Raw genomic sequence first — 14644 nt, 5'->3', positions numbered from 1 at the left:
TGGGCACAGACCCTGGGCTACACCCAAGGAAGGGTCTTGCCCACCACCCCCTCCCGGCCACCCACCCACCCTCCATCCACACCCCCACCTGCCCACCTCATGTCTGGGCTACCGTGCTTAATATCCTGTTCCACTTGCTAGATGAAGACCACGGGCCATTAATAATGCTAATATCGCTTAATGAATATGCAGGGAACAGGCACAGGGATGCCGCTGTGGATGCAGAGGGCTGTCCCTAGGGGCGCAGAGCCAGATGCCCCGCACTATCAAGGGGAGTGGCCCGGGGACCGCTCGCAGACACTTGTTAATGTGTTCTCGGTGGGGGGGGCGGGGGGGGTTGTCGGTGGTCCTCCTTCTGGGGGTCACCTTGTCAACTGTCCTATAGGTTTGTCTTCACGAGGCCCCAGCAGGGAGCTTTGGCCCAGACAGTGTTCTCTCCACCCCACTGAGTAGGAGCCTGGTGTCCGCTGAGAGTGGAGATCACGGGGTTAGGCTTGGAAGGCTTCCCAGAGGAGGTGTTTGAACGCTTGGAGGACAGGGGTGTAGGGTGCTCACCCACTGTTGTCACCAGTGAAACGGGGAGGAACAGCGGACACAGCACCTTCTTGGGGCCTGCACACCACCTTTTAGTAGCTGTTTTTGTCCCTACACGTGTGCAGTCTGAAGAGGGTCCCTGTGCCCAGAAGGCTTTGCTCTCCCAGTGCCTGGTGGGGGCGGAAGGGGGAGGCTCCGTGAAGGTGACGGACGGTACCCCCCAGTTCTGCCGCCAGCAGCCCTGGCATGCCTGGCGATCTGGCCTCACGCACAGTCTCCTGTAGACCGAGAGACCCCCCCACCTGTCCCCACGGGGGAGCACCCGGCGCCTGTAGATGGTTCTTCGTGGCGCATGCCCACACACGTACACACACAAAGCTGCGGGTTCAGAGCACAGCAGAGCCCCGGGGGCGTGCGTGAAGTCGGGTAAGGACCACTGCTCGCTGGGGGCAGTCTCTCAGCTCCCTGGCTGACACCCGCGGCAGTGCTCGGGCCCCCACTGCCTGCCCTCCCTCGGAGACCCCACCTGGGCTTGGTGCCCAAGGCAGACCCCAGCCTGGGCGGTCCCTGCCCAGCCCAGCCTAGCAGCCCCGAGGTCTGCACAGACCCAGGAGTTGGGACCGGTGGGTGGTGTTTCCTTCTGACTTGATGGACAATCCGGGGTGAACCTGCTTCCCAGCAACCCCCCCCCTCCACCCACCTCTCGCTCTCTGCTTTCCAAGCCCCATCAGCCAGACGTCTCCTCACTGATTTCCCCAGGCAGGAGGGGAGCCTGGTGGAGGTGTAGCTGAGGGGAGAAGGGATTTACGGAGCCACATTATTTATGATTTGTATGCAGTGGGCTTGGAGGGAATTACGGCTTAATCGCGCGAAAATCCGTCCCCTCGCCTGGGGCTTTTCCGCCGAGCGGGTTGGGGCTGAGTCTGGGCTGAGTGGCTGCGGGCTCTGGCTGCGGGGCCAGCTCCGTTCCAGGGGGTGGAGGTGTGGCACCTCTTGGCCCCATCGGGGGTCCATCAGGACCAGAAGTTCTCAGTTTCTTGTTCTTGGAACCCCTGAGCATCTGGTGAGGCACTAGGACCCCTCGTCACAAGATGGTCTTACACGCCTACAGCACACGGGTTTACAAGGAAAACTCTTCGTTGAAATACACTTAGCAAAAGAGAGAAAACCGTGACGCCCTATCCGCGGCCTCTTTTCTGCCGCGTCAAATAAGCAGGCCCAGGGCCGGGTGTGCTCACCACCCCAGCTGCTGGAGTTGGGGTGAGCACAGGGATCACCACTGGCGTGTCTGCGGCACACCGGGAAGGACCTGCGGTTTCTGCCGGTGGCGGCCAGGTTCTCGGGCGGTGCTCACGGCCTGGGCCTGCAGCCCCATTTGTGGGTGGGGCCGTGCCCGCGGCTCAGCGGGGAGACGGGAGGCTGGTGGGGTACTTTTCTGTCCACGAGAGCAGGTGCCCCGGACAGCACGCGGGGCGCGCCCGGCACACTCACAGGGCACACGGAGCTTGCACTGAGCGCACACACACGGCAAGGGGCACACGGGGCACCCTCGGAGCTGCTTTGCAGACGCCAGGCTGGCCCGGCCGCATCCTGCTCCGGCACCGCGTTCGCTCTGGCCGGCACCACCAGCTTTCGTGGCGAATGCGCAGAAACTGGGCCATGGCGGGGAGACTAGAACAAACGTCTCCAGGCCTCCCAGCCTCGGAGGCAGGGTGCCCGGGATGCCTCGGGGGGTGGGGGGCACCGGCGCTCGTGCTGAGGGCTCATCGGGAATCCAGGCTGGGCCCCCACGTAAGCCTCATGTGTTCTGTGTGGTTGGGGGCAGGGCTCCTCACTCAGACCTCGCTGGTTACGGGGTGACCTGGCCCCATCGCCCACCTGCAGCCTCCAAAGCGCCAATGAGGCAGAGGCTTGAGGCCCTACTGGGAAATGAGGGGCTGTGGACACAGGACGAGGAGACACAAATGGGGGGGGCGGGGCAGACCCGTGATTCTGGTGGAGTGGAGGGCAGGTGGAGGGGCCAGCAGGAACGCAGCGAGGCCCGCGCCGAGTCGCCCAGGGGCGTAGCTGGACTCCAGGTTGTAAACTTGCCAGTGCATCAGGGTCCTGCCCATCTGGGGGGGCTCTGCCTGCCTTTCCCCCGACGTCTCTCCCGGTCCCGGGGGCGGGAGCAGACACACGGTGCGCCCTGCGCGTTCTGGGGCATCGGGGCGGCCTGGGCACCAGACCCCTCGCAGAGAAGGAAGGAGGAAAGGAGGAGAGGCCGCCGAGAGCCAGCCTAACGGTCCCTGAATGCGATAACGTGGAGTATGATGCGCCGTCCGACAGCCCTAATTAATAAAAGACACAAAAGCAGCTGCCAGGGCACAGACGGGTTGGATGGAGCGGTGGGGGGAGCGGTCGCTCAGGTGGATTCGTGCCCCCAGCCTCCCACCCAGCAAGCAGCGCTGCCCCCCCCCTTTCTCCCTGGCCCGCCGACCACTGGTCTCCCAGCAGCCCCTGCCCCAGCCCTGCGCAGAGCCCCGTCACACGTAGCACCGTGTCCCTGGCCCTCCCACACCTCCTCTTGCTCAGACCAGGGAGGTGAATCGGGAGCCCGACCGGGGCGGCCCCCTCTCCCGCCCCAGGGTCTCTGGAGTCGTCCCCACAAGCCCCGCGTTCAGACGCTTCTTGCTGGTAGTTTTCCACCACGGAAACCAGAGACGCCACAGAGCAGGGCTCCCCCCCCCCACCACACGCACCCACCACAGAGCCAGTTGCTAAGACCGAGGTGGGGACGGGAGGGCCCGGGGCTGAGCCCTCTGAGCACCAGAGGGAAGCGTCCAGCCCACAGGTGGGCTCTCAGGACGGGCTCAGGAAACCCTGGCCGGTGGCTCGGTTAGAATGGTGTCTGCGAAGCAGGATCAGCGAGCGGCAGAACAGGCCTCCCGAGTCTTGGGACGGGGAACAAGCACCACGGGCCTTCGACCCTCTTCCAGGCAGTGGGTGGAGGGCACACCCCCTTCTGCTCCTACTCAGACGACAGTCCGTGCCGTGCCCGGCAGCATCCAGTGGCTCCGAGTCAGCCGGGCCTGGGCCCGGATCCCAGCTCTGCCACGTGCTGGCTGTGTGCACGCGGGCAGGCAACTTCTGGAGGAGGCCAGCTCACAGGTCGTCTGACCGTCACACGAAATAGCACATTGTTACTCCTGAGCCCAGTGCCGGGCTCTCGAAAACCCTCGACCAGTGGCTGTCACTCCCACAATCCCCCGCGTTACTGAGCATTTACTAAGCACTTGCTGTGTGCCTGAACTGTGTCAGGGGCTCACTTCCTCGTGAAGAGCTCTGGCCCTCAGGGCTCTCCTGGTCTGGAGCTCCACACCCTCCCCCCAACCCGTACCACGGAGATTCTAGAATGTTCTAGAATAGAATTCTAGAATGTTCTAGAATAGAATTCTAGAACGTTCTAGCATAGAATTCTAGAATGCTAAGGCATCACCCTGCCCATCCGGGTTGCCTGTTCTGTGATAGCAGCCCAGCTGTGCCCTGAGGCGTGCCCCAGCATGTCCTGCTTAGACAACCCTCACCCCGAAGTCTCTGGACTTAAGGTGCTCACCAGCAAGGACTCCCCACCACTGCCTCCCACCGCACACCTCTGGAATAACATCTTGAACTTGGGGAGGGAGGCATGAGCGTGTCCAGGAGCGAAGCCTCTGCTGTGAATATGCTGGATGGGGTGCAAGGGGGCCTGGTGAGGTCTCGGCAGGAGATGGGGGCTGGGCCTGCCCCCCAGGGCTCCCAGGCTCACCCTCTCACTGCTAGGACCCGGCTTTCCCGGGGTGCCTGGGCTGGCTGGAGTGCCTCTGTTCCCGCCTAGCAAGGATGCTCTCCTGCCAGTGCCTGAGCCCCAAAAGTTGGGGTCAGAAGCCCGTGAGCCATGAAGATGGCCTGTTTTGGGCTAAGGATGCAACTGAGTCAGAGGGCAAGAACCTGCGAGGGAGAAAGCCGTGTGCTGCGGCTGTCCACCCCCTTGGCCCCCGTGCCAGTGACCCCGGCTGAATCCTGGAGCAGCCCCTTCTTTCTCTCTGGGATCGCTGTTGGGACTGTTTATTTCCATTTCTGTGCCCCCCGCCATGTGCGTGGGGAGCCCCTCTGTGAGTCACCAGCCGCCTCCGGGCCAGGCCCCTGCTCTCAGTTGGTGGCCCAGGATGGGAAGGTTAACTTGAGCCAACCGCCATGGAGACGCTAATTGGCTGCCCCTGAAAATCACATCATGTATTTCAAATTTAGCTAATGCCCAGGGGGCCTCCACAGGGGTGTCTGCTCCCGGAGACGGGCCGTGCTCACTGGTGCGCCCCAGGCACCCAGAACCTGGCAGCCGGTGGGTCCTCGTGCGTATCCGGCAGTGGTGTTCCTGCTCTCCATAGCTCACCCTCCCGCCCCGCCTGCACTCACCACCTCCCTGCTGCCGACTTCCTCCCCAGCCGAGCGGGTAGAACATCCTCCAAGGTCCGTTTCTGAGATCCCGGTTGTCCCTGGAGGCAGGGCCAGGCTCCACCATCCTTGGAAATATCCAGAAAAGCAGATACTCCTGCCCAGCGCTCTTTGAATCACAGCAGGACCTCTCTGCCAGAACCAAGCATCATGGTGGCAGGAATGCTAAAAGGGTCCTGGCGCGGGGGCTTGCCGGGACGAGAGTCAGTGGCCACCTGTCCCCTTGACGTCATCCTGCACCCGGCTTCGTCCCCGTGCCTTCCCATACTTTTGTCGTCTTTTTCCCCAAAACTTCACTTTCCCGTGATTGGCACATTAAGAAAACAGGAAGGTCCCCTCCAAGAAGACAACGAAATGTGTTAGTGATTTTCCTCTATGCCCTGAGGGACGCTCTTCTCCACCCCTTTCCTGTCTGTCACCCACCCTGAGCGTCCGCATGCTTTCCCACGGTTCATGGCGTTGTCCCGAGTGGTCCCCTTGCTCCGTGACGCTCCCTCCCGTGGCCCCCATACCAGACCCCCCTGCACCTGGGAAAGGGAAGGTGCTGTAGCCGTGGCGACAGTCCAGGACGCCGGCCTGGGTTCAGGCATGGCTGCTCGCCTGCCTTCTCTCACCTGTAAGACGGGAGCAACCACAGCACGTTCCTGGATGTGCACCGGGAGCAACAGTGGCAGGTGTAGCCGTGTGGATTCTCCACTCCTTGGAGCGTCAGCCACGGGAGCGTGAGTCCGTGGACTGCAGGGGTGCAGGCCCCGAGGCTGAGCCGGGTGCTGGGTGGAAGTTTCCAGAAGGCAGGTTTCAGCTCAGTGCGTGGAGGAGCTTTCTGGCAGAGCTGTTCCAAGACCGAAGGAGCCTTCGCGTTGGTAGCGAGCAGAACCCAGTGGGGGCGCCTGGCAGGGAGGCGGAGACGGGAGGGTCCCAGTTTGCCCGGCGGGCAGGTTGGGTGTCACCCGCGGTCGGAGATGGGGCCACCGCCTCGTGTGCGTGCCTGGGTTGGGGGCCGGGGGGCGGGGGACACAGGGCCATCCCACCTCCAGGCTGGGAGGTCAGAGCCGTGAGGTCCCCTGGCTCAGTTGTCACTGAAGGCCCCTGGGACTTGGGTGCTACTTCCTGCCTCCCGGAGGCCAGCCCCAGCCTGACTCCTCTCCTCTCTCAGGGGGAGCTGGGGGACGGGCCAGGAGTGCTCACAAAGGGCTCTCTGGACAGGTGTCCTCTGGAAACCAGCCCTCCTATTTTCCTGGCCCTGGGAATCGTCCCATGCTGCGTGCCTCTGGATGAGCAGGCTGTGGCCGGGGTTTGGGAAGTTGACGTCTGTCTGTCCCCTTGTGGTTCCAGCCACATGTGCAGAGACATCTCCAAGACCCGGTCCCCTGCCCGCTTCCCCGCTGGCCTCTGCCACGTCCACCTCCACACTGCGAGTGCCCCAGACCTCCTGCTCGCTCGTCACGTGGCCTGTGGCCGCAGGGTCCCCCCTATGAAACGTAGCTTGTGACCCCCAACTCTTAGGTCACCAGGAAGTCACTGAGTTTGCAGGGCCCCAAGGGCAGGCCCTGCTCACCACCGGGATGTGCCCTGGTGCCAGGCAGGCAGTGGAGCTCAGCAGACGCTGGTGACTTGGGGACATATGGTTGTGCGTGGCACGGCTGTGAGGGTGGGGGTCCGACACCTGACGGGCAGGGGGCCGTGGTACAGGGTGGGGTGGGCACGCTACGCCCTAATAGTTTGGTCCACGCCAGGGCCATTCTGCCATTCTGCCTCGCCCCCTCCTCCGCCCTGTCTGGGAGCCAGCTTTGCCCAGGGGTGGAGAAATGGCTCATTGCCCAGCCTGTGCCGCCAGTCTCCCGGCCGCAGCCTGGCCTGCGGGCCCGGGGCCTGCGGCGCCCTCCTTCCTGGGGTGAGGAGTCCAAGAGGCAATTAGCCTGATTGTCCTGGAGGGACTGTGAGCGGAGGAGCCAGAGGGACTGCAGAGAGAAGGTCTGGGGGGCGGGGGGGGGGGGGCGCCATTGGCTGCTACTGACCCCTTCCCCTTCCCCCAACGACCCTTCTCCCCAAGCATCCCACCAGTCCATCCGTTCACACGCACGGGGACCTTCACCCCAGCAGGACGGGAACGCACCGGCCGGGGGACCTGGGAATTCAGGCTGGGGCGGAGGATGCTTTGGGCCAGTGGGATGGGCAGAGATACCTGGGGGGACCTTAGCTCTAGATCCTAAAGATGAAGGTTCCTCCCTCCCAGCCCCTGCCTCCAGGCAGACAGGACGCCGTCCTCTTCCACAGACCAAGAGGTAAGACTGAGCCTGGTGTCCCTTAGCAGCTGAGGATCCTGGTGCCACGGGCAGCCCCTCGGGGAGCAGGGGCCAAGACCAGGCAGCTCAGCGGCGAGGCGTCCTCGAGAGGACCCACCTCCCTGTAGAGACGCCCGCCTGGTCCTTCAGCAGAGCACGTCATCAGGATCCAGGAGGGAGTAGCTGGTTCCCTCCCTCGCCGTGGGGAAATTCCACGTGAGACTGTTTCCAGCAGTGTCGGGAGGGTGGACAGAGGGGGAGTGTCGGGGAGCACGCAGGACCCCAGCGCTGACGGTGACCGAGCCGCCGCCACCTCGGGAGGGGGTGAGGAGGGAGCAGCCAGTGGACCCGAGGAGGAGGGAGGGTCACCCTCCAGAGGAGGTCCAGGCCCCCTTGGCCCAGGTCACAGCCAGCCCGAGACAGCCTCCCGGGGAGGGAGCCAGGGACTAAATACCCTGGAGGCGCTCTCCTCTGGGCGGACACCAGAGGGCACGGGTGCAGCCCACGCTTGTCACCTCTCGGGCGAGGGGAGAGCCAGGCTGGCTGGACAGATGGCGGACCCGAGGTGAAGTCACTCACAGAGCCCCGGCCCCACCCTCAAGGCCAGCCACACGGGACATCTGCTCCCCTCGGCTCCCCTTTGCCAGATGCAGGAACATCAATCTTTCTGGAACTTCGCACCTTCCATCCAGCCTCTGGTAGTGTCTTCTGGGCGTGGCTGGCTCCTGCTGGGCCAGAAGCTCCTCGCGGACACAGCCTGCACCTCCTTCCCGTTCAAACGCAGGCTCGGAGGAGGGGCTCCGTAAAGCTGCTCGGGCCGCACTTAACTCTGGCTTTGCAGACGGTCGTGCCCGGTACCGCCTCTCTGCCGGGACGTGGGCCCCAGGGTCTTAACAGCCAGCTCTCCGGGGACAGACCCAGCCCTGAAGGGTGGCACTTGCCAGTTCGTGGGGTGTGGATGCTCCCACCCTGGCCGATCTCATGCTGCCAAGGTGAGGTCACCAAACGTGGAGTCGGAAAACGATGTTCCGGGTCGGCACTCGTGCACTCGTGAGCCGGCAGCAGCTGGAAGGGGCGCGTTCCAGCCCAGCACCGGGCAGGCCACCACCCTCCGCCTGCAGACTCGCCTCGGGCCGTCCCCCCCTTGCATCTGGAGTGAGCACACGTGCAGCGGAGGGTGTGGGACGGGAGGGCTCTGTGTGCTCACCTGCTCCGGAACCCCCGGCGGGTGCCCTGGTCTCTGCCTCCGTGCCTCCACTCCCTCTCTGTAAACGTGGCGACCAAAATACCCGCCCCGCAGAATTGAGAACGTGAGATGCGGAGCACGGCCCAGGCTGTCCGCCCCCCACTTTCCCACGGAGCCCGGCCCCCAGGCTTGTTGTGGGGACTCCGTGCAGTGGCACTGGGGACACACTTAGCTCTGTTGGCGACCGCTGTCACGACACGTTCGCTCGTCCGCGAGGTGCGCCTCTGTCACAGTCCTACTGTGTGTCCTCACGCTCTGGGTGCAGGAGATGATTCGGCAACAGGTGAGGTCTGCCTGGAGACGACGTCCTGGGGCGGGAGGCAGACCGTGCATGATGGCCGCGTCGGGACTCTGAGACAGAGAAGGGCAAAGCCAGGTCAGGGGATGGGGAGTGCAAAGCGGGGGCTTCCCTGAGAACGTGACCCTGAAGGAGGGGAGACCTCCATGGGGTGTGCGGGGAACGGCGTCCTTGCAGAAGGAACAGCCAGTGCAAATTCCTTGAGGCCAGAACTGGATGTTTAAGGGACAGCAGGGACCCTTGTGACCAGCAGAGAACAAGCGAGGACGGTGAAGCAGGACGTGAGGACCCAAGATTCGGGGGTCCACGTCAGGCAGGGCCAACGGGCCACGTTGGAACTCTGGATTTTACTCGGCGAGGACGGACTGTAGGGGCGGGGGCAGAAGCAGGGAGACGGGAACGTCGTGGGGGCCGGACCCAGGTGGGAGCGGTGAGTTGGTCAAGGTGGTTGGGTTCTGGGCACGTGTTGAAGGTGCAGCCGACAGGACTTCCTGCTTGATCGTTTGCAGTGGACAGAAAGGTGTCACCCCAGGTGTAGGGCTGAGCCCTGGCCTGTGGGCAGGGGTGTTTCCTGAGATGCGGAAGACCTCAAGAGGGACAGTTTGATGGGGACCATGGGGAGGGGGAGGTCAAGCTCGACTCGTGCGTATGAGGCGTGCAGACCGCGGAATTGTGGGGAAGAGCCCGGGATGGAGATCGAACTTGGGGTTGGCCCACATACAGCTGCTATTTTAAAATTGAGACTGAGAACCTTGAGGTAGTGAAGATAGCCACAGAAGAGAGGGTCCAGGGACTGGGCTTTGGGGACCTCTAGCATCTACAGGTTGGGGAGAGGGGAGGAGACAGTAACACAGATGTAGAAGGAACTTCCAACGAAGCCAGGGAACGAACAGAGTGTGGCTTGACCAGACCGAGAGAGGACAGTGTCTCTGGAGAGAGGAGCGGTCCGCACCTCCAGTGCTGCTGAGGGATGAGGCCCAGCGAGGCTTTCAGCATGGCAGACGTGGGAACCTTGACGAAGGTGGTTTCGGGAAACGGTGCCGGGAAAGCCAGTTGGGAGTGGGGCTGAGAAAGTGTCGGAGTAAAGGGACTCGGGGCCAGAGGTCCAGGCGGCTCACCCAAGAGACTCTGTGGGGAAGCAGTGAATCCGGGGTGTAGGCTGACGAGGCTGCGGGGTCCAGGAGGTTCTCCCATTCCGGTCACGGGAGGGATTGCAGTGGGTCACCAGAACCGTGAGCACGTGTTGGTGAGAAGGGCTGGGCTCTAGGATACGAGGCAGGCAGGCCAACAGGTGAGTGTGGACTTTTATCGCCAAGAGCGAGGGGAGCGGAGAAGGGAGGGTTGAGGAGGGTAAGTCAACTGGTCCCCCAGAGCTGAGCGACAGCTGAGTGGCCACGCCAGGCCTGCTTCTATCAGGAGTCCGTGAACTTAAGTGAATCGTTCAGGGTGGTCTTCTGTTTTTCTCCCGCGGTGTGGGCCATGGAGTACAGTGGGCCGAGCTGGATCTTACTGGTTTTATCAGGCGAATGTGATGACACGAGAGAGGAAAAGGGAGTGGGATGATAACTGTCCAGCTACTCATCCATTCACCTGTCCACCCATCCATCCATCCATCCATCCATCCATCTGTCCATCCAACCATCTTTCCACCCATCTATTCATACATCCATCCAGTCATCCACCCGTCTGTCCATCATCCATCTGTCCGTCCATCCATCTGTCCGTCCATCCATCTTCCACCCATCCATTTATCCACCCATCCTATCCTCCGTCCATCCATCCATCTTTCCATCCTTCTGTCCACTCATCCATCTATTCACCTATCCATCCGTCCATTCATCTACCTATTTGTCCATTGGTCCGTCCATTCATCCCTGCATCCACCATCCCTCCATCCACCCATCCATCCATCCATCCATCCACCCGCCCACCCAGCCGATGTGCACCGAGACTCTTCCGAGTGCGGTGAAGTGCTGTGCTGAGTGCAGGGACGCGGGAGCAGAGAATGAGTGAGTTGCCCTCGTGCTCTGGGAATTTCCAGTCCCCTGGGGAGCCAGACATGTTCACAGGCTACTCTGAAATGCCGCCGGCTGAGACGAGCCCCCAGCCCAGCAGGAGGACTCTGCTCGGCTCATGCCTCAGAGCCAAGCCTCTCCTTGACTCTGGCCCCAGCAGACCAAGAAAGAAGGAAGAAAAAGAACGTGGTGACACTGGCCATGCTGCCCTCTCTGGGTCAGGTGTTGACACGCCCCCAGGGTGCACCTGGTAACCCCTGCTTTCCCATCAAGTCCGGCCCGAGGGCCCTCAGCCTGAGCTGCACATCAGCACCTCCTGGGCAAGTTTGGATGTAAATTGACTCAGACGCCCTGGGGAGGGGTCCAGGCGTGGGGTGTGCAGCCAGGGTGAGAGCCACTCGCTTGACCACAACCACCTCCAGCGCGGGTGTGGGGGAGACACAAGGCAGGGCTGGTGAGGATCTCCCCAAGACCCCCCAAGTCACAGTCGCCAGCCTTTATGCTGCACTTCCTCTGTCCGGGCGCCGTGACGACCTCTTGCAGATTGAGGGAACTTGTCAAAGAGGATGGATGGTCACCCAGGGCCACCCAGGGGCTAAGAGGGAGCCCTGCCTGTGTAGCCCAGGCTCTGAACTCTGTCACTCAGCTGTAAAACCTCACCCCCCGCAGAGACACCCAAGGGAAGGGCCACAGTTGTGCGTGGAGGGGCAGAGGCATAGGTTTGAGGGCCGGGCAGCCTGCGCTGCCTTCCCAGCTCCTGCCAGGGCAACCTGACCAGTCACTTAGCCCTTGTGCCTCAGTTTTATCGGCTGGGAAATGGGGAGCGCTGTTCGCCTTGTGGGTTGGAGGGGGATTAAGTGAGTTAATGTCTGCAAAGCAGAGAGCACCATGTTCTCAGACGTGCTGATTTATTGTCCTGTGCCAAATGGCCCAAATGCCACCTCCTGCCCACCCAGACGCCTCCGGACCCCGGCACTCAGTAACCACAAACATGCTGCCTGGTGTCCCGCCTTTGTGTCCAGCCCAGGGAGCCACTGCAGTGCGGGGCGGGGGTGGGGCGGGGGGGGGAACGACGGGGCGTCTGCTGTCACTCAGTCCCGAGGGGACCCAGGGAAGAGGGCGCTGGGGAGAGGTGGGGGTGGGGTGAGAAGGCACGGAGGGGAGAAGAGCCCCTCCTTCCCGGGCCTTGGAGGAGGTAGGGAAGCGGGGACACTGGGAAGATGTTGGTGAAGGTTCTGATCAAATATTTATCAGTTAATTGATCTCTGGAGGCTTCTGACAGTGCCCTCCCCCTTACCCTGGCCATCTCCTCTTCCTCCTGCCCCCTCCCGCTCCCCTCACCCCTTGCCCTGGCCTCCAACCCTCCCTGGCCTCCTCCAACCCTCCACCTCCCCTCACCTGACCCTTCCCCACCCTGAGCCCACCCCCTCCCCCGCCAGCACATCTGCTCACAACAGGTAGTGGGACCTCACGGGCTACTTTGGAGCGGTGAGGGGGGATGTCCAGCGAAGGGCGTGCACTCACAAGTGTACGTGTGTGCATGCACACGCGTGTTCCCCTCCTGCTCTCTGGAACTCCGACACTGCCCGGGCTTCAGTCTCTGCAGACAGAGGTGGGACCCGGCAGCTTTGCACAGGAGGAGGAGAAGGACAGGATTTTCGGCTCCTTAGGCCAGCACTCAGCAGGGTCACTCCAGGAGTTAGGGGTAGTGGGCGCTGAGAAGGGAGGCTGGCACTGGGTGGGGGGTGCTGGCAGAGAGTGGGCCCCCAGCCCCCCACTAGCAGGGAGGTGGGCAGGTGGACAGAGCCCCGGCCGGAAGACAGAACACCCAGCCCGGGGCGTTCGCGCGTTCGTCAACACCCTCCTGAGGCCAGGGCACCTCACGCTCTGGGTAATTGTCCGAATTTACCCCCGCTCCGGATTGCAGTCTGCCCGGGCCGGGCTGCCCATCCCGCCTGACTCTCCGCCACGGGCCCTGGGCCTGGCGCCCCCACAGTTATGGGTGAATGAGTATAACTGATGAAGGACGGGGCAGAGGAGCACCCATCTCATACAGGGGGAGGGGTGGACAAGGAAACAAGCCTCGAAACCCGCCACGGTCGGTCGGCGTGACAGGGGCAACATGGGAGTGCACGGGGCTCCTCCCCAGGGAGACATCAGGAAAGCACCGTAAGTCTGTGCAGGGGTCCTTCCGCGCCGGCGGGCGGGATTCTCAGAGATGGCATTCTCTCCCCTGGGGACACCCTCAGAAGGCCAGAGAGTGCCTCGCCTGCTCAGAGGGGCTGCTGAAAGCCCGCCCTCCCCACCACCTCCCCTCTGACAGCCTGAGGACCCCAGTCCCTTCTCTGGGCCCCTTCCTCCCAGGGCCACATCAGGGGCTCCCACAGGTGCCCAGGTTGCAGCGGGAGGTCTGGGATGAGGGCGAGACCTTGCACTGCTGATAAGATCCCAGGTGATGCTGCTGGGTCCAGGCTCCCCATTTGAAGACCCCTCTGCTCTGCTGGGATCCTGCCCAGGGCCTGGGGCCTGGGTCGGCAGCCCTGCAAGGGTGGGGTGGGGTGGAGATGTGCTCAGGGGTTGTCGTCAAGACAGAGCCAGAACCTTCCGTGCCCCACAGACCACACCTCACCATCAGGGCCATCAGGGGGGCCGTGTGGTGCGGACTCCGAGTTCTGTGGGATCAACTCTGATCACCTTCTGGGCAGAGGTTCTCCTTCGCCTCCTTTACCAATGGGAAAATCAAGGCTGAAAGACTTCATCGGGGAGGAGGGTGTGGGTGTGGCGCTAAGGGTAACAAGAGAGAGTTCTTGTCTTGTCTGGATCAGTGTCTCCTGGTGGGATGGCGTCATGAGAGGTCACCGCTGGCTGATGCTGGGTACAGGGTGCACGACGTCGCATGGGGTCCTTTCCTACGGTTTCCTGTGACTTTAGTGGCCTCAGGTCTGACAACGACAAGTGTGTGCATGAGTGGTCTCGAGCCCTAAGCTCCCCAGACACCTGCCGCCCCGGCAGTCCCCTCTAATGGCTCAGATCTGGAGCCCCGTGTCGGGGAGTCCACCTCCCAGGGGGCCTGGGCAATGCTGAGGGGCCACGGGAGCTTCTGGAACCCGCCCCCCTCCGCCCCCGTTCAGCCCGTGAACTCTCACAAGGAAGGTGGGCAGGGACGGGGCCCGCCAACGGTCTAACCAGCCACTCTCTTTCCCCCCACAGGGCAATCAGGACGCCACGGCTCCGCCTGAAGCGATGGCCCAGCCCTACCCCCCCGCCCAGTACCCCCCTCCGCCACAGAACGGCATCCCCGCCGAGTACGCGCCACCCCCTCCGCACCCCACGCAGGAGTACTCGGGCCAGACCCCGGTCCCCCCGGAGCACGGCATGACCCTGTACACACCAGCACAGACCCACCCCGAGCAGCCGGGCCCCGAGGCCAGCACGCAGCCCATCGCTGGGGCCCAGACTGTGCCGGTAAGGGGGCCCCTGGAGCCCGGAGCCTCGGGGAAGGGGGGGGGGCACACCCACCCAGAGGGGAGGCTCGGCAGGGCCGTGCGGGCCAGCAGGTCAGGGGCCGGGAGAGGCCTCGTGGTGGGGAGCCAGGTCCTTGCCCCCCAGGGAAGGGGCTTTCAGCCTCGGACACCGAGGGTCTCTGTCACACCAAGGGCCAGGCACCGCGGGTGGGCAGTGACCCCGCGGCCGGCCGAGGCCCGGGCCCGGGTGTCTGCGCAGGCAGGGACGGGGCGGCGGGAGAGGAGGCCTGGGGCCCCTCGCGTGTCTCGGGTTGCGGGCTCGGCGATCG

At 63.4% G+C, this 14644-nt stretch overlaps 1 protein-coding gene and 1 long non-coding RNA gene across 11 annotated transcripts in view; one reads left to right on the top strand and one right to left on the bottom strand.

The window, feature by feature from the left end:
* Positions 1 to 14644, top strand: part of RBFOX3 (RNA binding fox-1 homolog 3) — a 417949-nt gene that overhangs the window by 383525 nt on the left and 19780 nt on the right. For all 9 annotated transcript variants that reach the window (XM_086688211.1, XM_086688210.1, XM_086688213.1 and 6 more), the window contains one exon: positions 14062 to 14316. In XM_086688211.1, coding sequence (XP_086544337.1) covers positions 14062 to 14316 — 255 coding nt within the window. The remainder of the gene's footprint in view (positions 1 to 14061; positions 14317 to 14644) is intronic.
* On the bottom strand, positions 5345 to 12508 carry LOC147574577 (uncharacterized). 2 transcript variants are annotated; one of them, XR_015244346.1, is made up of 5 exons: positions 12376 to 12508; positions 9955 to 10099; positions 8707 to 8889; positions 7974 to 8557; positions 5345 to 5897 (listed from the first exon to the last, which is right to left on the bottom strand). It is a non-coding gene; the product is annotated as an uncharacterized LOC147574577 (long non-coding RNA). The 2 variants fall into 2 exon arrangements; XR_015244345.1 differs by having other exon boundaries at positions 8707 to 10099.

The sequence above is a fragment of the Puma concolor genome, chromosome E1 (genome assembly GCF_028749965.1).
Source record: "Puma concolor isolate L17-30 chromosome E1, mPumCon1.1.hap2, whole genome shotgun sequence".
Lineage (NCBI taxonomy): Eukaryota > Metazoa > Chordata > Mammalia > Carnivora > Felidae > Puma > Puma concolor.
This window is presented reverse-complemented; position numbering and strand designations above follow the sequence as displayed.